General features: G+C 51.0%; 10 protein-coding genes across 10 annotated transcripts, besides 1 other annotated feature; 4 read left to right on the forward strand and 6 right to left on the reverse strand.

Moving 5' to 3' along the window:
- Positions 1–27,884: part of a sequence feature (contig 1.115 2577..127320(1)) that runs on past both edges of the window.
- On the forward strand, positions 339–1,773 carry ANIA_06922 (translation machinery-associated protein TMA46; the record flags this gene model as incomplete). The annotated part of the gene is made up of 5 exons (XM_659434.2): positions 339–378; positions 493–625; positions 687–704; positions 775–1,316; positions 1,368–1,773. The coding sequence occupies exons 2-5, from the start codon at positions 569–571 to the stop codon at positions 1,771–1,773; spliced, it is 1,023 nt and encodes a 340-aa protein (XP_664526.1). The 5' UTR covers positions 339–378; positions 493–568.
- On the forward strand, positions 3,264–5,432 carry ANIA_06923 (hexose transporter hxtA). Its single transcript, XM_659435.2, has 7 exons — positions 3,264–3,351; positions 3,397–3,435; positions 3,483–3,544; positions 3,595–3,722; positions 3,767–4,343; positions 4,392–4,877; positions 4,945–5,432. The coding sequence occupies exons 1-7, from the start codon at positions 3,297–3,299 to the stop codon at positions 5,191–5,193; spliced, it is 1,596 nt and encodes a 531-aa protein (XP_664527.1). The 5' UTR covers positions 3,264–3,296; the 3' UTR covers positions 5,194–5,432.
- On the forward strand, positions 7,803–9,680 carry ANIA_06924 (uncharacterized protein; the record flags this gene model as incomplete). The annotated part of the gene is made up of 5 exons (XM_659436.2): positions 7,803–7,940; positions 7,993–8,035; positions 8,103–8,274; positions 8,337–8,473; positions 8,599–9,680. The coding sequence occupies 5 exons, from the start codon at positions 7,803–7,805 to the stop codon at positions 9,321–9,323; spliced, it is 1,215 nt and encodes a 404-aa protein (XP_664528.1). The 3' UTR covers positions 9,324–9,680.
- On the reverse strand, positions 11,599–13,225 carry ANIA_10861 (uncharacterized protein; the record flags this gene model as incomplete). Its single annotated transcript, XM_050611144.1, has 4 exons — positions 12,816–13,225; positions 12,536–12,771; positions 12,314–12,499; positions 11,599–12,266 (listed from the first exon to the last, which is right to left on the reverse strand). Exons 1-4 carry the CDS (start codon positions 13,220–13,222, stop codon positions 11,599–11,601), a joined length of 1,497 nt encoding a protein of 498 aa, XP_050467197.1. The 5' UTR covers positions 13,223–13,225.
- ANIA_10866 (ATP-binding protein) lies at positions 13,622–15,068 on the reverse strand (the record flags this gene model as incomplete). The annotated part of the gene is made up of 2 exons (XM_050611145.1): positions 13,622–14,044; positions 14,094–15,068. The coding sequence occupies 2 exons, from the start codon at positions 15,066–15,068 to the stop codon at positions 13,622–13,624; spliced, it is 1,398 nt and encodes a 465-aa protein (XP_050467198.1).
- Positions 15,802–18,326, reverse strand: ANIA_10867 (putative rhamnosidase B; the record flags this gene model as incomplete). The annotated part of the gene is made up of 3 exons (XM_050611146.1): positions 15,802–17,700; positions 17,756–18,244; positions 18,297–18,326. The coding sequence occupies 3 exons, from the start codon at positions 18,324–18,326 to the stop codon at positions 15,802–15,804; spliced, it is 2,418 nt and encodes an 805-aa protein (XP_050467199.1).
- ANIA_10868 (glycosyl hydrolase family 79 C-terminal domain-containing protein) lies at positions 18,505–20,236 on the reverse strand (the record flags this gene model as incomplete). Its single annotated transcript, XM_659437.2, has 5 exons — positions 18,505–18,987; positions 19,043–19,149; positions 19,206–19,568; positions 19,623–20,044; positions 20,103–20,236. The coding sequence occupies 5 exons, from the start codon at positions 20,234–20,236 to the stop codon at positions 18,505–18,507; spliced, it is 1,509 nt and encodes a 502-aa protein (XP_664529.2).
- ANIA_06926 (uncharacterized protein) lies at positions 20,800–22,981 on the forward strand (the record flags this gene model as incomplete). The annotated part of the gene is made up of 8 exons (XM_659438.1): positions 20,800–20,974; positions 21,053–21,137; positions 21,261–21,316; positions 21,560–21,675; positions 21,936–22,113; positions 22,455–22,491; positions 22,731–22,820; positions 22,885–22,981. The coding sequence occupies 8 exons, from the start codon at positions 20,800–20,802 to the stop codon at positions 22,979–22,981; spliced, it is 834 nt and encodes a 277-aa protein (XP_664530.1).
- Positions 23,494–24,158, reverse strand: ANIA_06927 (protein wscB; the record flags this gene model as incomplete). Its single annotated transcript, XM_659439.1, has 2 exons — positions 23,494–23,813; positions 23,861–24,158. The coding sequence occupies 2 exons, from the start codon at positions 24,156–24,158 to the stop codon at positions 23,494–23,496; spliced, it is 618 nt and encodes a 205-aa protein (XP_664531.1).
- Positions 25,912–27,690, reverse strand: ANIA_06928 (uncharacterized protein; the record flags this gene model as incomplete). The annotated part of the gene is made up of 5 exons (XM_659440.1): positions 25,912–26,048; positions 26,137–26,764; positions 26,810–26,891; positions 26,951–27,584; positions 27,636–27,690. 5 exons carry the CDS (start codon positions 27,688–27,690, stop codon positions 25,912–25,914), a joined length of 1,536 nt encoding a protein of 511 aa, XP_664532.1.

Raw genomic sequence — 27,884 nt, forward strand, 5'->3', positions numbered from 1 at the left:
GCATACCAATGCAGAGTGTACAGGCAAGTATCAAGTAGATATTTTGTTTTCCACTTGTGCTTACAGTAGTGACCGAAGCCTTGACTATCGAGAATGCATGTGGTTGGAGATATATGTTTCTAAATAGCAAATTCCTCTAGTACAACTGCCATCAAATGCTGGTGTTCACGAAGCAGGCTGTTGTTCGGTAGAAGATTGCAGGGCATCGATTGGTGGAGGCAGATTATGTGAAGGAGTTTTGCCCGCCACACTGTAAGGCTCGAAACCCACACCGAATGTGGAGGAGAACTTGCAACCTACAACCACCTGTGCCACCCACTATCATTTCTTCCGGCGAGGCACCAGCGTCCATTTGTGCTACTAACTTACATCAATTAGGTATAGTATCCTATCGTCCCTATTCCCTCTACCGCGGTTTAGATTCTTTTTTATCCCGCTTTTCCTCTCACGCCGCCCTCCGCCCCTCTACGACGCTAACCGCGACTCAACTAGGCCAAGTTCAGCCAACTGTCTATCGAACATTCTCTCATTACACAGCATTTAGAAGGGTTAGATAAAAGTCGCCATCATGCCTCCTAAGAAGCCTGATCAACCTAAGAAGAAGAAGGCCACTGTCGATGACAAGGTTTGTTACCGTCCGAGAAGACTTTTCGTCGAAGCAATGCTAACAGCGAACTCGTAAACAGACATTTGGCATGAAAAACGTACGTCATCGCGCCCTGCCCTTCCCAGTCGACACTCGAAATCCATAACTAACGGGATTACGCTGGACAGAAAAAAGGTGGAAGCGCCAAGAAACAGATCGCCCAGTTACAGGCCCAAGCCGCTCACAGCAAAACCGCCGATGAGAAACGAAAAGCGGCCGAGAAGGAACGGCGTGAAGCAGAGAAGAGGGCTGCTGAGCAGGCGAAGAAGGAGGCGCTGGAGCTGTTCAAGCCTGTCCAGGTGCAAAAAGTTCCCTTTGGTGTTGACCCGAAGACAGTGCTTTGCCAGTTCTACAAGCAGGGCCACTGTGAGAAGGGTCGCAAGTGCAAATTCAGTCACGACCTAAATGTCGATCGTAAGGCGGCCAAGAAGGATCTTTACACTGATTCCCGAGAGGCGGAAGACGAGAAGAAGAAGGCCGACACCATGGAGCAATGGGACGAAGCGAAGCTTCGTTCTGTTGTTCTTAGCAAGCACGGGAACCCGCGGACGACGACTGACAAGGTCTGCAAGTACTTCATTGAGGCCGTCGAGAACCAGAAATACGGTTGGTTCTGGGTGTGTCCGAATGGAGGTGATAAGTGCATGTACAAGCATAGTTTGCCGCCTGGGTATGTCTTACATTCATGCGTGGCTGGGTCATGATGCTAATAACTTTATAGATTCGTCCTCAAGACAAAGGAGCAGCGCGCAGCAGAAAAGGCTATGATGGACAAGTCGCCGCTCAACACCCTGACCCTGGAAGATTGGCTTGAAAGCGAGCGACACAAGCTCACCGGAGAATTGACTCCCGTCACACCTGAAACCTTCGCCAAATGGAAGAAGGAGCGCATGGACAAAAAGGCCGCGGAGGAACAAGCCCGGAAGGCTAAGGAAGCCACTGGACGAACATTATTCGAGAGCGGCAACTGGCGGACAGAAGAGAGCGAAGAGGAGTCAGACGAGGATGACGACGGAGCGTGGAACCTCGCTGCTCTACGGAAGGAGACTGAGAGAATACGTGAGCAGAAGGAAGAGGAGCGTCTGGCGAAACTACACGGTGAGCAACAGCCAGGTGGTGAGGACTGAGCTGTCCTTGAGGTATCCACGTGACAAGGGCGCTTGGAAAGTTGGGTTGCGGAACCCGTCCAATACTGGCATCAGCCTGTGCTGTTGTCCAGCTCATTATGGTGTGGTCGTGCTGGCTGCAAGCCTGCTTTGACGAGGTAGCCATCGCGATCAGGTCGCGGGCTGTGTGGTTTGAGGTGAACGCTGGTGTTTGCCGTCTCTATCCATGCCCTGTACAGCCATAGAATGGTTACTGAGACATGGAGAAGACTCAGCGCAGCAGCGCACAGGGTTGGAATAAATCTGTGTTGGAGGATAAGTCTGCCTGACATGATCTTATGCTAGATGTACGTAATGGTTGCTTTGTATGCCCAGCGTGAAGGGAGCATAGATTGCCACTCCAATTCAACTTCCTTCGCTTTGCTCTCTCGGTGTAATGTTAACCGAATGCCATGGTATTGCTTGTGACATCCACAAACACATGGGTCGATAGTCAGATCACCTGATTCCCCCGCACTGAGATCCTGAGAATCTGAATAAGAACCTTGAGGACCCTTGGCTAGGACTCAGACGCCCGGAGCTCGGAGAGCTGCATCTCATTGGGGCCCAAAGTCGCTAGTCACCGCCCATCAAAGACTAGCTAGGCGTAGCCAATTTCTATTGGGAGTTCCTGCTTGCAAAGACCAGAAGGATTCCTGACGTCTTGTCATCCACCTCTTCCACTTCGGAGGATAAGCTGCCTAGACGACTCCTTAGTACGACTAGACGACATAGTGTCACTGTTACTGCCAAGCACTTTCAGCGTCGGTTCTTCCACCAATTACTCGGGCCGTCAGGACGGTTTTCTGTTGGAAGTCAGCAGCTTGCATGGCACACGTGGATGAGGAGATTCGATGGGCAGATTCTCGAGAACCGGTGTACAATACACCCTATCACCTGAATTAGAATGTGCAAAGATTGTTGTCATGTACTGATTGCGGACTCGAGAGTTTTACAGCATCTCCGTCTATGTTTGTTTGCTGATTGATTCAGATGTTGCCCAGTCTGAAACTGCCGACAGCAGGACATACTCGTCTCTCGCGTCTTTTCAGCATCTCACTAATGTCTCCAGTGGCTAAACCAAGCTTGTCACGCGTGCTTGGATGACTATACCCCCGGTCTGGGCGCGGGGAAGTTTATGAGGTTCTGATTGGGAGCCTCCCCAGCAGTCCAAGAAAACGCGGGCGAGTGGCGCCCACTAAAATGTCTTGTGAGCTTTCAAAGGGGGCTAATACGGGATACTCCAACCCAATGGACACGGCTGGATGTTACGTTGCACTGCGGCCTGTTTTGGGAGCGAAACTTAACATCGCTGGTATGGGGGAGGTTGCCCTGCTATGTGGTTCGGGTGCGCAGCATGGCCTGGTCTTCCCCAGCTGAGCTCGACAAGGGTGCATGTACGGGGAAATATAAAGCTCCATTAACCGCCTCCTTGGTGTTTCTCTTCTTCCTGATGCTTTTCTTCATTGATTAGTGTGCTGTTGGCGCCAGCACCGCCTTTGAAGATGGCTTTCAAGAAGTCCTACAATGTTTACTTCCTTTGCGGGTTCATGACCCTTGGTATGAAACCGTGATTCTACTGTGGGGATGATACTGACTGGCCAGGTGGTGGTCTGTTCGGTTTCGACATCTCGTCGATGAGTGGTAAGCTGAATGCTCTGCCTGCAGCGGCAAACATCTCACCATCGCAGGTGTCTTGGGTACCGCGGCCTACAACAACTACTTTCAGGTCGGCGGCGGCAATTACAAACAGGTACTTTGGTGTTCTCAATTCAATTGCAGATCTATACGCTAACGTTTTAGGGTGGAATCACTTGTGCTATGCCATTTGGATCGCTCGTCGGTGCCCTAGCCTCCAGTTTCCTTGCCGACAAATACTCGCGTGTCACTGCAATTCAGTTCTCGTCTACTTTGTGGATTATTGGATCAGTGTACGTATAGTATATCTACTCTTTGACCTGATCTGACTTTTTAGCTTTCAATGTGCCGCCAACGGTATCCCCTTGCTGGTCGTCGGTCGTGTCATTGCAGGCCTCTGCGTTGGCATCGCCTCAGCTATGGTTCCGGTCTACATCGCCGAAGTGAGCCCAAAGCATATCCGAGGGCGAATGATATCGCTACAGCAATGGGCAATCACCTGGGGTATCCTGATCCAGTACTTCATTCAATACGGCGCTAGCAACGTCGACGGCGGGCCTGACAATGAAACCCAGAGCACAGCGGCCTTCCGAATTCCATGGGGTATCCAGATTGTCCCCGGTGTAATTTACTTCGTTGGTTTGTTTCTATACCCTAAATCGCCCCGCTGGCTGGCGAGCAAGGACCGCTGGGACGAGTGCATGCATGTCCTCGCCCGCCTCCACGGGAACGGAGACATGAACCACCCCCTTGTTCTGGCCCAGTACAAGGAAATTCAGGACGCGCTCGCCCTTGAACGTGAGCAGGCTAGCACCAGCTATCAGGAGCTCATCAAGCCACGCATCGCAAAGCGTGTTTTCCTGGGCATGAGTCTGCAGATGTGGTCGCAATTGTCGGGAATGAACGTCATGATGGTAAGAATGTTCTTCGCCATAAGAGCACAGTCAAATTAACAAACGCAGTACTACATCGTCTACATCATGCAGTCCACAGGAGCGGGCTCCCCTCTTCTAACAGCTTCCATTCAATACATCCTTAACACGGCCCTTACTCTCCCAGCGATTCTCTGGCTCGACCGCTTCGGCCGCCGCCCTGCGATCCTCATTGGCTTCACCATGCAAGCAATCTTCCTTTACATTGAGGGTGGCCTGCAAGCCGGCTATGGTCGCTCGACTCGACCGTCCGACGACCTAAACGCCATCTCCTGGACCGTGGCGGACCACCCGGGTGTGGGCAAGGCTATCATCGCCATGTCGTACCTCTTTGTCTGCTCCTTCGCAACGACCATTGGTCCAACTTCCTGGACCTACCCGGCTGAAATCTACCCGGCCAAGGTCCGTGCCAAGGCTGTCTCACTGGCTACGGCGTCCAACTGGACCTGGAACTGTCTCCTTGCGCTCTTTGTTCCGCCACTTCTGTGGAATATCAACTGGAAGATGTACATGATTGTACGTTTACCCACCCACCAACCACTGCATCCTTATAAGCAAGATACTAACGGAGTTTTGTGTACAGTTCGCAGCCTTCAACACTGTCGCCGCCTTGCACATGTTCCTGACCGCCCCTGAAACAAAAGGATACACGCTTGAGGAGATGGACGAGGTCTTTGAGAGCGGCATCGCGCCCTGGAAGAAAAGGAAGATCAGCTCCCGTCTTGAGCAGATCGAGAGGGAGATTGCCGAGGGTAACCTCAAGGTTACGGACCGGACTGGTCCCGTCGATCCTGTGCAGGAGAACGTTGGTGAACCGGAGAAGGCGGTGTAATCCCTTGTCCATTTGGTATGGTTACTGAGCTTAATGCGTGAGTATGTAATCAGGTAGGCGGCGTACATCAGGGCTGTAGTACCCAGGTAGGGTCTTCCCAATCCTGTATAGCTTTTGTTCCTTCGAAGTCGTTTCTTACTCCCCATCTCGTTTAGATAATTTGAAGCCCTGATACCTTGTGTCTTGAACTTCAACTTGTGCTTTGCGCATTTTAAATATCCAAGTAGAGATTGGCCAACTCTAATAATTGAAGATCTTGCACTCAATCTTTATTCGGCTTGACGACTGATATCTTCGCCTAGGTGGGTCAGTAAATCATCTAAAAACGCAGAGCAGGATTTATCAGAATAATGTTAGGGGACATTGGCCAGGCCAGGAGTTGCATGTTGACGGCAATGCTCTTGCCCTCGTTTGAGATGGCACGCGGTTCGTGTTTCTTTTCAATTACAACCAAAATATGAAGACCATTAAGACCTAAGCAGGTTGGAGTGCGAAAAGGAACCCGTGACCTGGATCAGCGCTCCTTCTCTTCTCATTCTGCAAATTTGGTTAAAATCATTCAAATACGAGTTTATATGCGAAAATCACTCTTGGCTGCGACTAAACTCGAAGTGGATAAGCAGTTTCCGGCGAGCTAAAACGGACAGCTTCGCCATGTTGCTTTGAGCTCACTCGACATGTGTCTAGGAACTTTATGATACATTACACTACCATTCTCTATACCAGGCCTGCCTGGACGTTTAGACAAGCCAGAAAGTGCTTCCTGGATGAAAACCATCCGTCGTGGTCCTAGCTAAAGAGACGGAATGTCTACCGTTTTGGGAACTGGTTGATCCCCACAACAGCTCTTCATTACAAGAAGTTCCACTTACCTCGCACTGAGTTCTTGTTTCGTCTGCAGCTAGGCCGAAGCCATGCTTGCCTGCAGAGGGATTAGGCTTCTTCAACGCTAATTATGAAAAGAGGCCTAGAGCATCGGGCCTCCCCACAGATAGCGCTGAGACAAGCTGCTGGACCAGAGCCCGGCATCCAATACCTGATTAGATAATCGAATCTCAGCTGCTGAGATGCATGCTGCGCAAGAAGGACTCCAGTGCATGCTGACTGAGCTCCATCTGAGGACCTGCTTAGCCGAGCGCAACCTGGAAAGGGATACCAACTGACTTCCCCTGCGTATTACCGGCCCAGGCTTCCCCTGGATGGCCATATTCTCGTCTTCAATGCGCATGGCGTCATGAAACAAGACAGTGTATTGTCTGTTGATACAGTATGTGGCGGGAGTCATCGCCACCACGTGATATTCGCGAATATTAATGAGAGCACTCCTGGGACTTGAGATTGGCTACGGCAGAGTCCCTTTCGCCCTTAGCGGTCTGGGCACCTGGATAAGACTGACAAGCTCCCGAGCCAGCTCTTGTCCCCGTGGAAGAGTTTAGCACATTCCACGGATGAGTTGTCCGGCCGGAAAAAATTGGGAGAATATAGCGAGAGAAAGGGCACAGATGGGGTTGGGGCTCGTTGAATAGCCTGCTGGATGAGGAAAGGCCACGCCAAACTCCAGGGAGTGGGACCGACACTCAGCCACCAATTCGAAGCTCGGAAATTGATTATCGTCGGGGAACGTACTCTGTCTCGATAGTACCCCGGATTGGGTACATGGTTCAGCGCAGGATTCGCCGCAGAACTTATTGCCAAGCTTCACGAGTGCGCGGCGGAAGCATCAATATGAGATGGAAGATCGCTGAAAAAAACCAAGAGTGAATCTGTAAGAGCAAAATCAATTCTCCAGCGACGAATGCTTCTAGCCATGTTTCTGTTACTTATTCAATGTCCCTGTCGGTCTCCCACGCCTACCCGGGATCGGGGCTACGGAAGCGACGTCTGTCACCGGAAAGCTTCTGGAGTGGAGTATATATCAATTTGTTCCCACCACTGATCAACAGCGTTTCTTTCCACGAGCCACCAGTTTCCACCGCCCCTCAGACGTCCTGATGACTTAGAGATTACGATTAGCCCGCCAAGAAGATAATTTTGCTATTGGCTCTTCTTGGAGCGGGGATTTCGCTGGGTCTCGTACAGGCGTAGACCAGCTGGACCGTTATTTTATGACCTTTTTTACCTTGGGACCCTGCTACGCACGGTCTTGCAGCAGTCCAGGGACCCGGTACTGAGTTCCGGTCCAGAACCCTGGTTTAGAGCTCCGCCTAATTTAACCTAATAGTATGGGCCTCTTTTTGCACCTGCTTTTCTCGTACAAACAATCCACTATGTCACAGCACGGGTCAATCATGAGGGGCCCCATGAGAAATAGTTATCCAATTCCCTTGACCTAGACAAGAGACCTTCGATCTTGGCCGTGGAATTCGACGTACGTCCTGGTGGTGAGGCTAAGGGGGGTTTGCCATGTGTGCAGCAATGGCCAAAGATCTTCAATGTTTCAGTTCTCCACGAAGCGTTCGTAACCGTGCTTTTGGGACAACTTGACCCGCTTCTTTGATCAAACCACGGTTCTGCAACTTTACGATGTGTATATAGCCCTCACCCTGCAGGGTTCATGCTCTCACTCTTAGACCGTTTCGTCAATTTCTGTGCCAGGTTCCCTATCCAGTATGGGCTACAGCAGCACGACCGAACTCTTCGTTGAGTGGGCAGTTGGCCTGGTCATCATTGCTGTTCGTCTCTATGCTCGCTGGACCCTGGGGAAGCAGAACTTTTACTGGGACGACTTATGCCTTGGCTTTGTCACGGTGAGCCTTCCAAGCATACACGTATCGACGATGGTGAGAATTGACCGGTCAGATATTCTGGACCTTCCACACGGTTTTTCTGTATCTTTGCACAGGTATGCGTTTCGCCTTCTACTCTGTTTGCCATAACCTACTCTCGCTAATAGATTTGATGAATTATAGATGTCTACGGATCCAACATCGGCTTGAACGAACAGACTGCCCTCGAGGTGCCGGATGACCAGGTCGAGGACTTGCGCGAGGGCTCTATCTATGCCTTCATTGCCTGGCTTTCCTACATCTTCTTGGTGTGGTCGTTCAAAGGTGTCCTTATTTTCCTCTACAGTCGATTGACGTGAGTTCCACTAGCCTGCATGCCGTAGAGGGAAAGGCCAGGAAACTCTGACCAAGCCGCAGAATGGGTCTCTGGCACCATCGCTTATTAATCGGAGTCGGTATCGGCTCTATCGCCACCTTCTTTGCCTCGTTGTTCTTCCACCTCTTCATTTGCTTGCCTGTTAGCAGGAGCTGGCAGGTCAAGCCCTATGCTGGCGGTACGTCCCAAGCTTGGAATCAAACAGACAAGAGCACAGAAAGACTGACAGAAAAAATAAGATAACTGCACCATCCGTCCTAACAACTATATCGTGATCGAATGTCTCAGTATTGTGTATGTCAGACACCAACATCCAACATCAGCAAGGCCCCAACCCACAATCTACACCATCTGGCCCGGGCAATTCACTCATTTTTGCCAACAGAACAGACATAGCCATCATGGCCGTTCCAATACCGCTTGTCCTCGCCGCCCGAATCGCGCTCTCACAAAAGATCGTACTCTGCGCGCTTTTCTCCTCCGGCATCTTCGTCATGATCGCCGCCATTCTCCGCGCTTACTACTCCGTCACGGATATTGACGAGCTCTCGATCGCCCTTGGTTGGGCCTCCCGCGAGGCTCTCGTCTCTGCGATTATTGTCTGCGCTCCGGGGATAAAGCCGCTTCTGACGAGGATTGGGTTCTTCCGGTCTTACGGGTCGTCTAACGGGTTAAGTAATTACAATTATGGAGATACACCCGGGTCGAAGTCAAGGTCGAAGTCCAAGTCGCGGAATACGGGCACGATGTTCACTTCGAGGAGTAAGAAGAACGATAGTGTTTTGCAGACCGTTACCGATTACACGGAACGGGACAAAGACGGACGTGCGCATCCGTATGAACTGTCGCGCCTGGAGCGCAGGAAGCGCAAGGGCTCGTCGGGCGAGAGCCAGGAGTATATTATCGAATCTGGCGAAGGAAATACGAATCCGCCTTCTACCACGCCCGGGAGGAGTGAGCGTGATGGCAGCCCGGATCAAGGCATTCTGGTTACTACTGATGTGATGCTTGCACGTGAAGAGGCCTGATGGCCTTGGAAGGCGTGGTGGGTTGATTTATAGGGATTGGGAAAAGACTTCATTTCTTGGTACAGAATTATGTTTGATCTTTTTCTCCTCTCCCGCCTTGTAACTTTATTGTCCTCTTTACCTCTTTTACCTCTTTTACCTCTTTTACCTCTTTTACCTCTTTTACCTCTTTTACCTCTTTTACCTCTTTTACCTCTTTTACCTCTTTCGATTCCCTTTACCTCTTTCCTTACCTCTTTTTATTATTTTTCTTTTCCTTTTCTGTTCTACGGGAAACGTTCGGTCACAAAGATGCTATGGCAGAATATGTAATACTAGGTAATTTCCAGAACCTAATATATTCAAATCAAGAACTCATGACTATCATTGTGTGGATAATCTGTTTATTCGGGGCTTCATTCTTCGTGGTCTCTAGCCTTGTAAGTCTGGAATAACTATGCTTCCATTGCGGCATCCAGATTTAGTTCGCTAGCGGGTTACATTGAAGAGTTATATACCATGCGATCTACCTATCGCCATATGCAGAGTGACAGTCTACATATGCTTGCACATGTGTCAAGGGAGGGCCAGCAAGAACTTATCACGGTATCCGTCGCATCACAGTGCTTCACCATGCTTATTCAGACAGAAGATTTCAGCTGCCTATCAAGAGTTCTATCTTGAACTTGGAAAACGACCATGAACTATTCCTGTTCACTTGATATAGGGTCCGCTCGACAAAGTATCCCGCACATAATGTGCCTGCTTCCCTTTAGTCCTCATATCCCTGCGCCTTGAACTTGTTGAGGTGCGGGAGTATAGGACCGGGTTCAGCATAGACCATGGTCTTATGTTTGCCGGCCAGAGGGAGAAGAATTTAGAAGTGTGATAATCTGGAGAATGCCGAGTGTTCCTTAGTTGTTATGAATACCCGCCACTTGAATCCATGCATCAACCATTCTCAGATGTTTGCGCAGGAGATGCTTCATGCGGGCCTGGCAACTGTCAGATCAAACTTGGCTGCGACACTATTGTTGACCTAATTGGTGCCAGCGTGAGATGTATAGCCTGTACATTATCCCTTCTCACTCCAAGGCCCGATCTATTGTTCATAGGGTCTTTTTAGCATGCTACGTGCTTTGCCCTTGCTTGGATTATCCTGGGGACTGTTAGTCACCGTGGCATGTGCGCAATTTGTGTTGTTTCTGAGCAGTGATTTGAAAAGTCGAGTTCAAGAGATAACTATCCAATTCTATGGGAGTAATTCAATTGAGTGGAATCTGGCTATTGGCTTTAAGAAAAAAAAAAAAAGGGGAGGTACGGCGGGAGTAGAGTGGAATCAGCTGTTAAAGAGTAAATTAAAATACTTTGCATGGGTTGTACAGTGCTCATACTTCTGATATTTTTAAGTTATTAGTTGACTAATATTCGTGGAAATCATACACGGTTCTGTCAGGGGGTAGGTATGGAGGTTAAAAGTGATCCCTTATCATAATACTAAGTTAGCGTTTTTGAACTGGCAGGATTTCTGGAGATACGTATCCAAAACCCTTAAGCACCTATTTGCTCAGCTAACCTGACGTGCATTTGTTGCCAGAATTCATAAGATTCGTGCTGGCGAACTGAACAATGAGAGCCCAGAATAAAAATTAAATACGATTCCAGCCTGATATTGAATAACTGAACTTTGTACGCTACCCACGGGGGTGGGAGCACTGTAATAGACTGAGAATTAGACAAGGTTCTTAAGTAAAGCAGGAAGCTACGGCGATTTACTAGACTGAGATCAAATTTTTGTTAGTTTTGTCAAGCTGTGGAAATACTTTGCAGAGGATATGCCTTAAGTTTTGTATTTGTGCTGATGAGGAATAATACAGCCAATTCATGGGCAATATGATGACGCTCTTAGCAAGCGTCGAATGGCCCTGCGAGAAGTAGGCAAGAATAATCTTATTCTTTCTCACTGATTTTCATCTTTTTCGAGTCCCCCTTCTTTCTTCGGTTTCATCCATTCATTTTAGACGGCATGAGCTGTTCTATCTTGCCCCTCTATGCTACGCCAGCTGAATCGTCCCAACAGCACAATGAAGGGTTTCAGGCTCGACAATGGGGGCTCGACCATGGGCAGGCCGGGTAGAACAGCACCATTGCCAGAGCAGTTATTCCGAGTTTGAAGAATGGTAACCGACGAGTTGAGCGCTACAATTGAATTTATTGGAACCTCAAACACAAGCATCATGCTCAAATAATTAAGGAAGGAGGGTATAGCGGCCAGAGCTCAACCATCCTCCGTTGTTCACACAGTAACAGCGCCTTGTGCGGGACTGATCTTCGACGGCTCTGTTTGAAATGTATGCCCACTTTGTGAGACAAAGACATCGATATCCCCGTCTGTAAGCCTATCCTCATCCACGGCTCCCCTCCCGATAACACCCCTTTTCCTATCCCTCCTCTCCAGGTATGCAATCAACCCTATAAATGGCAGCGTCAAGGCCCCAGTAACCAAGCTAGCGAAATAACCCCTTCGATAGTCCGGTGCATCTGTGACAGGGTAGAAAATCAACGGCCACCAAGTGACAAATGCAAAATCAAACGAGTTCATGAACCCCGTCGCGATGGCGCGCAGCTGCACGTCATGGCCGGTCACGTCGGCCAACCAGCCATACCATACTGCCTGCGGCGCGTACGTGGTGCCGAGCAAGTAGAAGGCGAAGAAGTAGCCTGCTGTTGGGGGATCTGAGAAGAGAATGGCGGAGCCTATGACAAAGGTTAGGCCAATGGCAATAGAGACTTCCCATCGCGAACGCAGTTTGTCAGAGACGACAGCGTAGAGGACAGTTCCTACTATGGCTGTGGCATAGATAGCGGTTGGGTAGTTGTTCTGTTGCACGGTTGTGTATCCGCGCGAGGCCATCCACAGCGGCATGACGTTGTTAGAAAGACTCTGGACGCAGAGCGAGTATACTAGAATTTGTTAGAGTGGAGCGCCTCAAATAGTCAAGGAGACTAACGCATGAAGATAAGCGGCAAGAGATAGAACTGCCAGCTCCAAAGCACCCGTTTGAAGACCGTCAGGTCCCATGACTGCTTGCTGGGAGAGCCGAGTCGAGCGGCCGCATGCTCCTTCTCCTCCGCGTTCAAATACCACGCCGTTCGATGGACAGGCAGATCGGGGATGAAGAACCAGCCTGCATTGTCTGAATAAGCCTAGGTTTTATTTTTTTTTTCTTTACTTATTTTGAGGGAAGGGGTACCGAATAACGCGACAGGCAGAGTCATGACGGAGACAATGATGAAGATCCATTTCCATGCAGGAAGGCCACCCTTGCCTGCCAGGCTTTTCAACAGTCCTGCTTGAATCCAGCCACCAGCCATAGACCCGAGATGGCCAAAGACGCAGAAGATGGCGTTTCTGGTCCCCAGTTCAGATCGCTTGTACCATGAACCAAGGATGAACAGGGCTCCGACACTATCGGGGTCAGCCACAGCCCGAGCCAACAAGACCAGACCTACTATGCAATCGCTGAAAACGCCCCTTCGATAGCATTCAACAGAATGACCTGCCAGGCGTGGGTCGTCCGAAACGTGACCATTGTAAGGACACTCCAAGTAACGTTTGCCGGAACGAAGACATGTTTCGGCCGCACCAGAGTGAGAAGACTGGTCCCCGGTATCTGGCAAACAGCATAGGTGACCAGGTAGGCGGTTCTCATGTAATTGTAGTCCTTACCTTGAAAGTTGAGGGCCTCTTTCATTCCGCTGATATATGCTGAGGAGTAGCTGGCTCTGGTGACGCCGAAAAGAAACCAGATCAAGGAGAAATACGGCAGTAATGTAGTGTCCAGTTTCGCCAGCAAGGCGCGATCTTTCCCATCGGAGCCCCAGAGCCAAATGGCTACCTTTGTGCGAATGGACGCCATTGTCTGTTGAGACTCGATAGAAGTCAAGGCGGGGGTATCTCAGTTGGAGACGGACTGAAAATCGAATGTGAAAATGGCGAAATCGGGGGTCAGCCTGTGTGACCGGATTGTGTGATCGAGACCCGATAAGCGTCATGCCGTTTAGATATCCTGCGTCCTTGACAGAGCTACATAGTCTAGAATTTCAAATAATGGAGGACCCTTTACGCGCAAAAAGTAGGTTCTTGGTGTCTGTATAGGGATAAATTCCTTTCATGGATGCAACCTTATGGCAAGTCAATCAACGTGCTCTCTAGACGGCAACAAAATTTAGAAAGAGTATATGTTACTAAGAATATAAGAAAGGGAAGCAGCGGCCACCGGTTGAGCACAGAGGCAGATATGTACTTGGATTTTCGGCTACTCTTTTGTCTTTGGCTCCTTTTGCTTCTTTTGCACAGACAAAAACGTCTCCTCTCCCCTCCGCTGTACCTTGATCTCATACTCGTCATCCATAAAGTCCTTCAGCCGCAGCTCTGTCGTCCTCCCGAGTCCTTCCAGCTCATCCAGTCGCTCAAGCGTCGCCGCCAGATGCTCCTCAAATTCAGGGTCACTGCAGACCGAACGAAAGGCGTTCTGCATTGGCACCGAATCCGCTCTTACAATGGCGTCGGCGTCGATTGCAATGATGTTCATCTCATCCAGCTTCTTGATCAGATCGGCTCGGGTCATGAGCTCTTGCGCCTTGTGCAGGGCGATGCCCGGTAGTCCAGAGACGTAGTGCGTTCGGTCTTTGGCCTTTTCCAGCTCGACGAGCGTCTTGCCGAGGAGCATTGCGCCGGACTACTCCTTGTTAGCCGGGTTGATTCTTGATAGCGTGGGGGAAACTTACCGAGAGATCCTGCTGGTCCTCAGCCTTGTCATCCATCTCGGCGCCCAAAATCCAGCATTTACACAACAGCCAGCGCTTCTCTTTCTCACAAATGGCGTGACAGGTCTTGAGCATGTCCTGGGACCGGGCGACCTGATCCAGGTGGATCAGGCGCCCTCCGACCAAACTATAGACCTGGTCCAGCACGCTAGCGGGCACATCCTCGCGAAAAGCGTTCCGTCGAAACGCTCTGAGCGACTTCACGGCCAGGTCCTTGGGGATGTCCTGGATGTTGAGGACCCGCATCCGCGTCGCATGGAGTCTCAGCATCTCGGTCGTGCGGTACTGGTCACTGGTGAAAACGACGGTCACGAGCCCGCTCGCAGCCCACATTTCCGCGCGCTGCTGAAGCAGGTCGATGAGCTGCTGCCCTTCTGGACTGTCCGGCAGATAGTGCAGATTATTGATCATCAAGATCAGCGGCCGGTCGCTCTCTTTCCGACGCAGCGCCACCTTCTCCAGCTTGTTCAACGCACGTTCGATATCCAGCAATGGCGTCGAATCACGCGGCCCTCGGATACTAAACATCCCACCGATATAGTCCTCATGGTACTCGTAGTCAATCGCCTTGCCCAACCTCAGCCTGAATACTTCGATATCGCCATGTGCTTCCAGCATTCCCACTCCATCCCCGTGGACCTTTTGCATGCTCTCCAGAAGCATGCTTGTCTTACCCGTCCCCTTCTCGCCGAAGAGTAAGTAGTAATGTCCCTTCACCTTTCCACTGACAATATTATCGATCAGAGCCTGCTCCGGCCTTGTTACCCGGAACTTGGTCTCGTCATCACTGTCAATCCCTTCCCCGAGGGTGTACCCGTGCTGCGCGAGCGCCGCAAGCTCGAGCGACGAGAAGCCCGGCGAGAAGGCATTGTCGATCTTCCGCAGGACCAGCCATTTGTAGAAGACGTGGTATGAGTAGCCTGCTACACCGAGCATAAGCAACGCGGCGATTGTGGTCGCCCCATTCTCAAGGAATTTGCGCACGATGCCGGGCTCTTCTTCTTCTGGCTGGCGCGTTCGCCCGCGGTGACAGCGGGGAGGGAGATTGGCGCGCCACGATACTGATGATCGGAGCGGTCTGCCCTTGAACAGGCGGATCCAGATTCCTAGACTCTAGTCAATATTCAAAATTCTTAAGAACGAGAGAAGGCATTACTACCGTATCTGTCGACGCGTATTCGCGGCATCGTCACGGTCGAGAGAAGACAGAAAAAGTGCTGCCTTGTCACAGAGACATGGGCTTGGCGCCAAGGAACGGCTGAGAGCAGCCCTATGTGGGAGGAGTGGAGAGAATGAGGGGGTCGGCATGGCGGTATGATCAAGTGGAATCAAGCATAAATATATGAATGGACCCGGGAATACCATCTCGAGGGCGGGTTTAGTTTACCGGTCTAGCGCAGATGGGGTGAATGTTATGGAAGGGAGGCGGTATAGACAAGATATACTTCTGCCCGTCGGAACAGTAACGTATATAATAGAAGAGATCCCAATCATAACAGATACTTATCTCTTTCTCTGCGGCTACACCGTGTATATGATGCCAGTCGACCCCTTGAGACACTGTCTAAGGCTAAGAATACTAAAATGTTGAAAACTCCAGTCGCTAGCTAGCGTGTAATCAGTTCTATGCTACAGATGCACGTTTTCAGCATCCCAATCTCCACCTTCATCACCCACGCCACACAAGATTCAAGGAATCAACCGCCCCATGATCAACCTCTTCACCACCAGGCAGTTGACTGAGGACCTCTACGGGGCTCTCCAGCTTCAGATGGACCCTCGTCTCTTGATCACCGGCGGCCTCCCACTGGACACTTGCAAGATTATCTTTGCCCAAGGCTACCTTGGCAGAGACACTTTCACTCAGCCTCAACCTAGGCTTGAAGCGGATTTTCGCACACCCCGGCTTGACGGGCGTTAGACCGACCAGCTCGGCACAGTACTCGTAGATCGGCACGCTCCCCCACGCATGGCAGTCCGAGCGCTGGCGGACGTCGTCCTCTTCCCACGTAGTGAGATTCTCCGCTAACATCTTGCGGTACGGGTTCCAGGCCTCGTTTCTCCAAAAGGATTCGTACATCTCGTCTCCGGCTGCGGAGAAGGCACGCAGCGCGTAGAAGCGCATCATGTAGCTGCATCTGGAGAATCGTTCGTCCGCGAACGACTGCTTGAGCAGTCGGGAGCATTCGTCTGGAAGAGCGGTCCCGGAGAGGATGGCGAACACTTGAGTGTGCTGCGAGTATGCATCGTCACCTGATAGATCGGCCGTGGAGTCTGTGAAATAATGCCCGTCGTAGCAATGGCGCCGGACTGCCGTCTGCAACGAGACCGCGCGCGCCTCATATTCCGCAGCGTAACCAGGCCTTCCGAGATCCCGTACTAACTTCGCTGTTCTCTGTAGGACGTATGCATACAGAAGACTGAAATAAGTATGCCGATTTGATCTTCTGCCGGACGTCGGCACTCCCTTATCTGGGTGCTCGTCTGTTGCACCCCAGGTAGTGACCCAGTCAACGTACTGCCATACATCTTCGGGAAGTCCGCTGACGAGACCGAGCTGATCCACATTGCTCTCAAAGAATTCGAGGACACCGTCGATCCTCGGTAGGAACGAACGCGTGTACGCTCTGTCCCCAAAGAAGAGGAAATGGTCTGCAACTTGCAGGATCCAGTACAGAGAGAAGCCCGCTATAATTTGCGGGACGTGCGAGGGGAACCGCGACTGCGTGAGCCCCTCAGATGTTATCGACGCTGCATAGTTTGTGATTGCCTGCCGCATGAGTCTGTCGTCGCCAGAGAGGTAGTAGTGGAACAAGCCCACGGAACGGCTGTCCCCCGAGTACTGCAGCTGCTCATAGAACGGACAGTCGGCGTACCCGTCGAACATGCAGTTGCGCATCGTGCGGATCGAGACGTCCCAGATGCGAGCGCTATCCGGGTTGCTGGGGTTGGCGAAATTCGCCTTGATGGCTAAAGGGTAGTTTACCTGTCTTGCTATCAGGGCCTCCAAGGCAACCGGTTCGGATCCAACTGTGATCTCTACGCGAAAGAAACGGAAAGTGCGAAACCAGAAGGGCTCGTATGCGATTGTCTCTCCGAAGGCTGGGATGTCCAGCTGGATCTCGTCATAGGGGCCGATTAAGTGGCCATTTTCTGCATCGAGGCGGTCGTTCTTTGTCCGGAAAAATGGGTATGCGCGTGGGTTTAGCTCGTAGCCTTCAGAGTATGTGACCTTGAAGCGAATGGAAGACGCCCTACCCGTGGATTTGAACGTCCAGCGGAGGAAGGCCGTGGAGTGCACCGCTGCCTGCAGATCTAGAGCGTGTGACGAGCCTGCTGGCAGAAGCAGGGGCTTCTCGCTCTGACTGAGGCCGGCCAGCCATTCCTCCTTAGTACGTATGCTGCTGCATGAACGGATGGTGTCTACCGCAACGCTGCTTTCCTCGTACATTGGTATCGCCCGTGGACGTAGTCTCCATGGTGCTAGCTCTCCATTCAACGTCTTGATGCCGTGCAGGATCGGGGTTATGGGTGCGGACAGCTCGACCGGGGCGACGCGCTCGTTGATCTGCTGGGGTCAGTATACCGGGGTGAACTACAACTAAAGCACCGGGAAACTGTACATGAAGAAACGGATCGTCCACCAGCCCCATAGGAAACAGTCTACTCTCATCGACTCGCGCTTCCCAGGCCTCGGTCTTTGCCGTATCGAGCTCAACAGCTCCATTTTCTGTCTCAATAACGCCGACAACCGTCAATCCCGGCAACGCGGTCCGCTGAAAAGGCATTGCAGCTCTCGATACGAAGAAATAGCGAAGAACATCTAATTGCACTGTATTATTTCCTTGCCGCAGATAGGACGCTATGTCGATCGTGTCATAGTACCAGATCCAGGGACTTGACCGCGTGGGTCCGACAGCCACGCGCTCCCCATTTACGAAGAGCTTATACCGCGTGTCTGCCGAAATATGGAGGAGAGCCCTTGTCGGTGGTGAGGCGAGAGATAAGCGCCTTCTGAAGCACACGATTCGACCGGCAGTGTTTACATTCGGTGGCGGAGAATCGATCCAGTTGGGGACCCAGATCCAATTGGATTGGAGGGTATTGATGATCTAGGTGTTCATTAGATGTCTGTGACGGAAACCAAAGGGATGGTGTGGCAACTCTCTGTTCATTGGGGGTTACTTGCTGCATCTTGCCTGGCTCAAGAATCAGTGACAGCAGAACGCTAGTGACGAGACCCTACTGGCTTATATATTCTTCCCCTCATCATCCCTGATCGCGGGGTCGTAGCCTCGGTATGCTTTATACCGATTTTTGTACATTGTGTGCTGCACATTTTCTCTCTCCAATACTGTCATTTCATTCCTCTTTATGGCTGTAGATATACCAACAGGGCCTCTGAAGCACTGACGGTGAAACTGGCTTGCCCCCCTTGCACAGTAGCGGTCTCAAGGACCTCGTCCCCCTCTACTACACAATCCCCATTACCAAAAGTCTGCCCTGCAACCGTTGGAGACTCTCCCCGGTCCACCCGAGACGTCGAATACGGCGCCGTTAACCTCTTCGCAGTCACCGCAGCCGAAGTCAATCCAGTCAACGTATACGTCTGGCTCGGACGCGTCCCGCTGGTATAGTACTCGGAGTTATACAGCAAAACTTTCACAGGAGCGCCGTATTTGTAGATAGCATACGCTGCATAGGAGGTGCTCTGGTCGTCCAGGGGCGCGATATGGTCGGCTTGCGCCAGTGCCATGGTCGCAAAGTACGCCCCGTAGTAGGGAGCACCAGTCGTGTATCGTCCCCACCAGCAGTACTGGCAGTTGCCGATGGTGCCTTGGTGGAAGTACAGCGCCTGCAGTCACTTAGTATTGTGAATGACAACAGCTTCTGGTGGATGTGAGATGTACCTCCGTGCCCATGGTGACCAGCTGCATCACATAGTCTACTATCCACAGCGCCGCCCCAAATGTTGGACTGATGCCCCCACCGCCTTGCGTAGCTGATGCAGAATATACTATTAGGCCACAGAAATTATAATAAATGAAATAATAATGCTTGGGATGCACGAACCCGAATTGGTCTCTCCAAAAACGTGCGCTTTGCCAACAGCATTCGCAGCCTCAACCTCGCCTCTGAACCCGGCAATCTGGGCTGCGATCCCACTGTGGCTCATGAGCGCAGCCAAATTTGCTGTGCTCTGCGACTGTGGATAATTATGGGAGGAGTATTCCTTGACGTACACATTTGCCTCTCCCTCTTCCTGCGACAACGCCTGGATGCTCATTGGCGAGGTCCCAAAGTATACACCAGCCGAGATGAGATCGGTCACCGAGAGGTTGCCGCACACGGCGTCTTGCCAGGAGATCTGGGAGGCATAGTCTGCCGATGCCGTCCAGGAAGCCCCGTTCGCTATGGGATCATCGTCCGCGAAAACTGTTGATCATCAGAACCTCTAATCCTCTAGCCTCCGTCGACGGGACGACAGACAATTCGGCTCATTTCCCAACTCGATAGCCTGCAGATCGCCCATCTCGCTGACTGCCCTACTCGCGGCGCTGATCGTGTTCTCGATGTCATTCAGCCGGCGGTTCAGGCCTAAGACCACGCTTCCACTATACTCCGATGCCAGAGTGATAAACGACGGGCCGTACGTGAGTGACAATGGCGCGTCAGCGGGATCATCTACGGAATAGGTGACTGCTTCGCTGGAGGCTGCGTCGTATGTGGCGCGGTCTCTGGCCCTAATGAGTGACTGCCACGTGGAGGAGTTTAGTCGCGGTAGCACATACTGTGTAGTCCCCCCGATCCTCATGGGCGGCCATGTTCCCGTCAACTCTTTCAGGTTCTCCAGGCAAGTGGTCGTCGCGGGAACGTCATTGAAGTATCCGGGGAAAGTGAAGAATTCCAGTCTAGAGAGAAACTGATTGGTTAAAGAAATTTCCGCTAGAGAGATGGGCTAAGACTCACGAAACTCCCACCGGGGCAGCAGAGAGTTGGTTACTAGCATTCGCTGGCGGCGTCGAGGGCACATTGAACGTCAGTGCTAGTACACCGGACGCAGTGTGGCTCAGGAACCATGAGACAGAGAATCGAGAGGCCATTGTTGCTATTGTTTGGAGTCGATCTAAACTCTAGAGCGGTAACCACAGTGTGTCTCCTTATCAGTTATTAGGGTTAAATAGTGCTCTTTACCATCCCTTCTCCGCATTCGTGGCCTGCTTGTCGCCTACCATTGGACGAAAAACTCCTCGGGGAAGCTGGAAGGATAACGCACTAGACAGTGCAGTAAGCGCTGATCCGGCCATACTAATCTCGGTATATTGCTCAGCGAGGTCGAGGTGGTCAGTGAGGGGCCGGGACGATTTCCGCATTCCGCCAGTTAGAAGCTTGTGTTGTATAAGCGTACTTGGTTGGGTTCATCCCATTGGCCACGAGATCATACTAGTTGCAGACACTAGGGCCCTCCATGGGGATAATTTCGGTGGGAATGCCCGGGGTATTGTTGTGTCTGTGCAGGATATATGATTGCGGGGTATGACAGCTGATCAGGCTGTTGTTGGAGGAGTTTTCGATTCCTGGTCAGTTGAACAGGGGCTTCTTGACTTTGTCTCACTGATTTTATGCTGCAAGTAGCAAGAAAAGTCTTCTGTATTCGAGGGTCGTCATGGTCGAGAAGCCGGAGACTGAGAGGGTTGAAGAAACCACCACGGTCGACGACAAGGATGAGGCCAACAGCAAGGGACAGCCGCTCATGCGGTCGGAGCTTGACAATCTCAGTATCTGGGAAAGTCTGCGGCGATACAAGGTGGTGACCACGATTGCCATGGTGGCTGCCTTCAGTGCGTCGCTCGACGGATACCGTAGGACACGAATCTTCATATGTTCAAAGAAACGATGCTGATGCTGGCTGGACGCAGAGATCAACCTGAACGGCGGGCTCGTCTCCAATAAGGGTTTCATCCGACAAATGACCGATCCGGAGACGTCGATCATTGAGGGAAAGTACATCTCGGCTTGGAGTGGGATCCAGTCGGCTGGACAGACCGTTGGGCAGATTGTACGCTCTCTACTCTATTACTCCTTAGATAGGCACTAATACACTGGTGCAGCTGCTGCAGTATGCAGCCGATCGATACGGACGCAAGGTCGCTCTTTATATCATCTTCCTCGCCTTTGTGATAGTACGTTTTATACAAATTGTGTTCTCTACCAAACTGACAAGGATCGAATGATAGAGTGTCTGCATTGAGTCCGTTACAACTCATTGGGCTCATTGGCTTGTCGCAAAGCTGTTCTCGGGAATGGGTGTCGGCATGTTGCAATCAACTATGCCTCTATACATTTCGGAGCTTTCACCGACACAGCTAAGAGGGTTCCTCATCAACGCCTATAGCTTGTGTGTGCCCTCCCTCTTTCTTCCGTAGGACTCAAGCTGACTGGTTGGAGCTGGTTCGTCATCGGCCAGCTCTTCGCCTCCGTTGCCCTAGACCGTCTAAACGCCTCGGATCCTTATAATTTCCGGACACCGATTTACACACAGGTGAGTCGTTGATCTGAGTCTGTGGCAGGGGGTCTATTTAGTTGATCTGTGTAGTGGGCAATGGTCGGTCTCGCTGGCATTGTCTTCGTCCTCCTGCCTGAATCCCCCTGGTGGCTCGTTGGAAAAGACCGCCATGATAAGGCGTCGAAAGTGCTCCTCCTCTGCAATGGACGTGTACAGGGCTACGATGTTCAAGAGCAGATAGTCTGGATTCCACTTGACCTTTGCAACCGACCAGTCCATGCTAACGGACAAAACAGGGGATAATGACCGCTACAATCGCCACAGAACGCAGCATCGCTGCCCGAGACAAACAACAAGGCAGATGGGCAGTCTTCCAAGGGCGGAATCTCCTTCGGTTTATTATCGCCGGCTGGCCCAAGATCACGCAACAGTTTGTGGGACTGTCAGTGTTTAACAGTAATGTCACTTATTTTTGTACGTGCTCTTTACCTTTTTCCCCGGACCAAAGATGGAGACGGTTGATAACATAGAGGGTAGTCCAATATGCTGGCAACTCAGACCCCTTCCTCGTCACCCTCATCCTCTCATGCGTGCAAATTATCTCAATGATCGTGACCAGCACGCTCACAGATCGATTCGGCCGGAGACCGTTGACGGTGTATCCCTACGGCGTCACGGTTATTTCTGTCCTAGCGCTGGGGATAGTGGGGTGCTTTGATTATACCAAGAGCTCGTTGAGCTCTTTGCTTGTAGATTTCCCCTTGATCCCTTTTCCCTGCGCCTTTGACGTACATCAATACTGAATCTCCGTGCAGATCTTCTTCGCTTGTCTCGCTACCTTTTCGACAACCGGTGCGTCCGCAATCGGGTATGCCTACGCAGCAGAAATTCCTTCTCAGCGGCTGCGCGCCCAAACAGCAGCTTTCTCGCTGGCGCTGTCAAATATGGTTGCTATCATGTTTAGTTTCTGTACCCCGCAGATGATCAACGGTGAAGCCACGCAGTGGGGGGTTAGGACTGGTTTCTTGTATATATTCCGTCTATTGTTACGGTATCGCAGTAGAGGCGAAAGATGCTAATGATTAATACAGCTTCGCCGCTACCGGGTCGATCTCCGTCGTGATCGCGTGGTTTATTTTGCCTGAGGTCACTAGGCGGACGCCGGCGGAGATTGACGAGCTGTATGGCCACTTCATCCTCTTCAATGATTCTGTGTTTGAAAACTGGCTAATATTGGGTTTGCAGGTTTGAGAAGAAAGTTAAACTGCGCAAGTTTGATAAGTACGTGACTGACGTGCAGATCAATGCGGCTGGGCAGGAGAAAGGGGATGGAACGGCATAAGATATGTTTAGAGGGAGTATTAGCTTTAGTAGTGATATGGCTGGCAGTAGAGACTGTTAAACGAATTTAGAGTAATTGGCAGTATCAATTTGGATTTGCTGGGCTGTTTCCAGATAGGGTTCGATAGACTGACTTGCAGCACATCAAGCATCGAAGTCACCTTGATTTCATCTGTTATTGTTCCAGGACACTGGAATCTTTCACGTGTAGTTTGATATAGCGCTAGAGCGATGTTTGTTGTACATAGACCTCAGCGAGATAAATCTAACTGGTGTCATCTAAGTAATTAGAGAGCTAGCTGCAGGAAGTCGAATCGACTCTATTCGCGGTAGCACGCCAATACTGCAGAAGTGATACAAAATCGCTGTTCCATTGACACTGGCCTTACCCAAGGGGAGATTTGATCTGCTTATTTTACCCCCACGAAGCGCGGTGGTGTCGTTCTTGTAGAACTCGTTCAGAACCCGCTTGCTCTCATTTCGCACAGCTAGACGTCTGAGCTAACGACTTTCTTAGAAAAAGAAGCTGTAGCGGCGACTGGCACTATTTCCAGTCGGGGTCGGTTCAATACTGGTCGAAGCCGAGGCCGACGTGCTTGAGACGCTGGCTGGAGACGAGGAGGAAGCGGAGGCAGCTTCAGACGTAGAGGTCCCAGTCGGAGTCGATGTGGCAGATGATGCAGCAGTTGGCTGACCCTCTGAGACGCTCGTCGTGCTGGATGTAGTCCCATGGGACCAAAGATCAGACCTCCCGCTAGGTGTAGTTTCGGACGACCAAAAATCCGGTCTCGCCTCGCCAACGACGTACACAGACCACGCCTCGCTTCCACCACCTAGGCTGTCAGCGTTTCTCAAGCGTTATTTTTGCCGGCTCACTCACAGACATCCGGCGCATACCCCGGACACTGCGTGGTACACTGATCATCATCGACCAGATCGTCCTTTGCGGGATCGACGTCTCCACAATAGCAATCGGTCTCCTTGACAGCCGCATAGTCCCCGATATTATACCCAGCCTTGGTGCATTGGTTGAGGCAGTGGCCGATCGATTGGAAAACGTATGTGCCGAGATTTTCGAAGGAGCCAGGAGTGCTGAAGCAGCCGACGTAGGACTCTTGACTAGCCGAGGCGAAGAAGGCACACGGTAACACCGCCAGAAGAGCCGAAGTGAGCTTCATGGCGTAATAAGCTGTTATATTCATTTAAAAATAAGAGAAGAAATCGAGAAAAAAGTGAGGTGATGCAGATGAGCGCGCAGGGATCTTAATAGGAGCTGAGCCGCAGCAAATTGCGGCCTTGGTGGAGTGGCCGTGATTCAGGGACGTAACCAATGATCTCTTGATGCGAGACTAGCACCTGATCGAAATAGATCTAGACCCACTAGGTATTATTGGTGAGATTTCTGTAAATGCACTAATTCTGCCAAATTCGTGTCGAGTACTACCGAATAGTACCACTGTGCAGAAAAAATAATTCTCGGTCTCTACTTGTTTGGAGACGGACGGTAACCAAACCCTAGATATCCGACCACGACTGGAAGAGGAACCGTGACGACGGTCATTCATATCATTTTATTCAGTGGTATGCAGGTATATCGGTATTTGTATCATCCAGCCTGTCAAAGCTGATCTTCTATCCTGCAGGTTGACCCTTTGCGCTTGCCCTCAACTACCTGATAATGCGAAATAATCTCTGGATATAGGTCAAATCTGCAGATCAATATGACTGAATTGGGCATTAGGAATACCTTGTCGTATATTCGCAGAAGCTATACGGAAACCTGTTACTGAATGTACTGAATGCGACTTTACTAATTTCATCATTGTTTCTAGTTGACCGGCTGAGGAATCGGAAGTAGATAGCAAATTTATTGTGATTGCCCATAATCTGACCTATCTCGATCAGAAATGTCAGTATTCGGCAACATACACAGCTTCTCGATAAAGGAATATAAAGAAATCCGTGTCGCTGGGCCGCTTTGAATGTCCCCCTTTCCTCTCGAACGTGTCACATCAGCCCTGTCGAGAACTTGAAGCCAGGTTGGACCGTTCGTTCTGAGCGGCTCTGGCGCCTAGCATATGCATTAGCCATTCCGGTACTGGACTACGCGACCTTACATCACCAGTTATGATGTTCTTGCTTACGCTGGACTGAAGTTTTGGTCTAAATTGCTATCTGAATGAACCCCCAACCTGCATGCCATGGATCTGGCGCACAGGGGTTTCGATGCTGCTGCGTTACATGCCAGGAAGCGGGGAAAAAAGGACAGTACGGCAATAGGGCCAGGAGAGAGTGGCGGCTAGACCTGACGACGCTTTCCTCAATTTCCTGAGTTCTGGAGAGTCTGATCCAGTTAGATTTGTGTCGCTGCTTTCGTTACTGGGAGAGAGATTCGGCCCTAGTCTCGCCTGATGGAGTTACTACCGATCCCTCTTACAGGTCCATACCAGGGAGGACGGGCCACCAAAGGAAATTGATCCAGACTGTAATTTCGAAGCCACTAACTGGTTATACAAGATAATCACGTCAGGATCGTGTCAAAATGAGTGCCACGTTGCAGACTCGCTAATAAGCTGAATGAATCTTGTCTTCTCATATCATGCCCTGATACCGGCCAATGCTAGCCAGGATGGAGTATATGAGGACTGGTCCTGAGAGGGAAATGCTAATGATAATGGGTCTTTAATTTTGCTTGTGATTATGACTCGGACGACCCTGGTCGGTTGCGCCGGGTTTCAGGGTGTGGGATATATGGTTTCCGCCACACAGTTTTTTTTCTGAGTAAATTAGGTTCTCAGGGAATGGAGGTAGAATTTGATTATTATATATATTATACCCATATAAATCACTATGAACCAATGTGAACCAATGTAAATTAATGTGAGCGCTGAGAAGTCATTTATGTCCTCATATAAGCAAACAAATAGCAAGCTATGAACTTCGCTTGCCCATCCTTATACGAAACTGTTTCCCATGAATATACATAAAAATCGTCGCAGATAGGAAGGCGGAATGAATCCCAGCGATGATCAAGAAGGTATTGCGCGGTCCGCAAGCCTTGACCCAATCTACAACGAACAAAGAGAACGCAAGCCCGTGGGTGTCTATACCAGTCAGTCCCGTATAGGGTAATATATCCTGGCAAGGAAGACTTACTCTTCATCAAACTTAGGACCACCTGTGTTCCGATCGCATCCGCTTTATGGCAGTCTAGACAGTACGTCACCGCAATCGTACTCCCCAGTATACAGCCAAAGTAGATCGCCCCAAAACAGAGTGTTGGGATGAACCAGTGAGTGCGAAGCTGAATGCTCCAGCCGTAACCGGCGAGTCCCAACGTTGACACGAGTATTGCTGGGATCATCATCAGGAGCCGGGACTCAGGCTCGTACACGCCGTTATTGCGGTATGCCTTGACTTTAGCAAGGATATCAGATACTTTCCCGCCAATAACGCTGCCCAAGATCGTTCCTATTAGAGGACTGAGATACAGCAAACCAGCCTGAATCGGCGTAAACCCGTATCCGCCTACTGACTGAAACAGATGCGCTATGGTCTCGGCGAGCACGGCGAGCCAGCCCAGTGAGAGGGCATACACCGTGGCGGACCAGAGGAGGGGTGGGGAGTTGAGAAGTGCCAGGGGTCTTAGTGTGAGGCTAACCCAGCCAGCCGAGGAGAGACGCCCATTCCATATGCTGAGCGTGTGAGAGAACCGTAACGGAGGCGAGATGCGGAGGTTCTCTGTGTAGAGTTCGCCCGGCATTTGGGGGGTTATGGCGTCTTCCTACGTGTTATTAGTACAGTTTGAATGGCCGTGTGAGGAGCGTACCTTGTAGTCTCTTGCCCAGTACGTCTCCCTCGCAAAAAGGAATAAACAGGTGAAGCAGGCTCCCGACGCAATGGTGAGTATCCTGTTACTATCAGCAATCATTCATACATCATCATATGAGCGCGAAGAGAATAGACATACCACAGCACCCACCGCCACCCTAAGCGTTGAATGACCCCCGCCCCAATCAAGGGTGATAGACTCTTTCCGCCAGCCAAGAGCAGCATATAGATGCCCAGTCTGAACCCCCTCTCCTGAGGCGTATAGATTTCTGAGATACTCACCGAGACGAGAAACTCGCCGGGCGCTGCGGCGAAGCCCTGCACGAACCGAGCGAGAATAATACTCGTATACGACGGACTAGCAGCAGCCCAAGCAGAAGAAACAATAAGCAAAGCAGAGCCAGAAACATAAACGAGGCGTCTCCCGAAGAGCATTGCGGTTGGAGACCCTATCAGTGCGCCGAAACCGAGGCCCAGCATGTAGATGCCAATTGTGAAGGAGACCTTCTGCAGGTCCACGCCGAATGAAGACGATATAGAGGGAAAGCCTGTTGCCAGAATTGGAGCAAGAGCTGCAGCCAGAAAGCTGTTGATACCAACTGCGTAAAGGAGGGCACCGCGTCTCCAGGAAGGCCAGTTGAGGGGGTCGTTCGGGGAGGAGCTGTTGTTGGTAACAGTAGGCGCTGGGGCCGGGATCAATTCAACATCTGAAGTACGTTGGAATAGGGACCAGCGCGTACCAGTCTGGACGCTGGAGAACCAGACTTGCGTTCCTGGGGAGTGATCAGATATGGTGGCAGGGTTGGATGAAACAGGCGACGTACCAGGAGTGTGGGAGACATCCTGCTCGAGGACTTTTATTTGGCCTTTGATGTCCATTGACAGTGAATTATTGAACTTTCCGAGTAGGACTGCTTACAGGTTGCTGATACTAGTCCAGACCTGTCCTTGGGGGTTGGTTGATTTTGAATGAAAAGACGTGTCTATATGTATGCGCCGTCGGTTCCAAGGTTAGAGGGCTTGCTCAATCGGCTCTAGATCGTTGGGCGCTCGAACTTAGCATTCCTTACCTT

This window comes from Aspergillus nidulans, chromosome I (genome assembly GCF_000011425.1).
Source record: "Aspergillus nidulans FGSC A4 chromosome I".
In the NCBI taxonomy this organism is placed as follows: Eukaryota; Fungi; Ascomycota; class Eurotiomycetes; order Eurotiales; family Aspergillaceae; genus Aspergillus; species Aspergillus nidulans.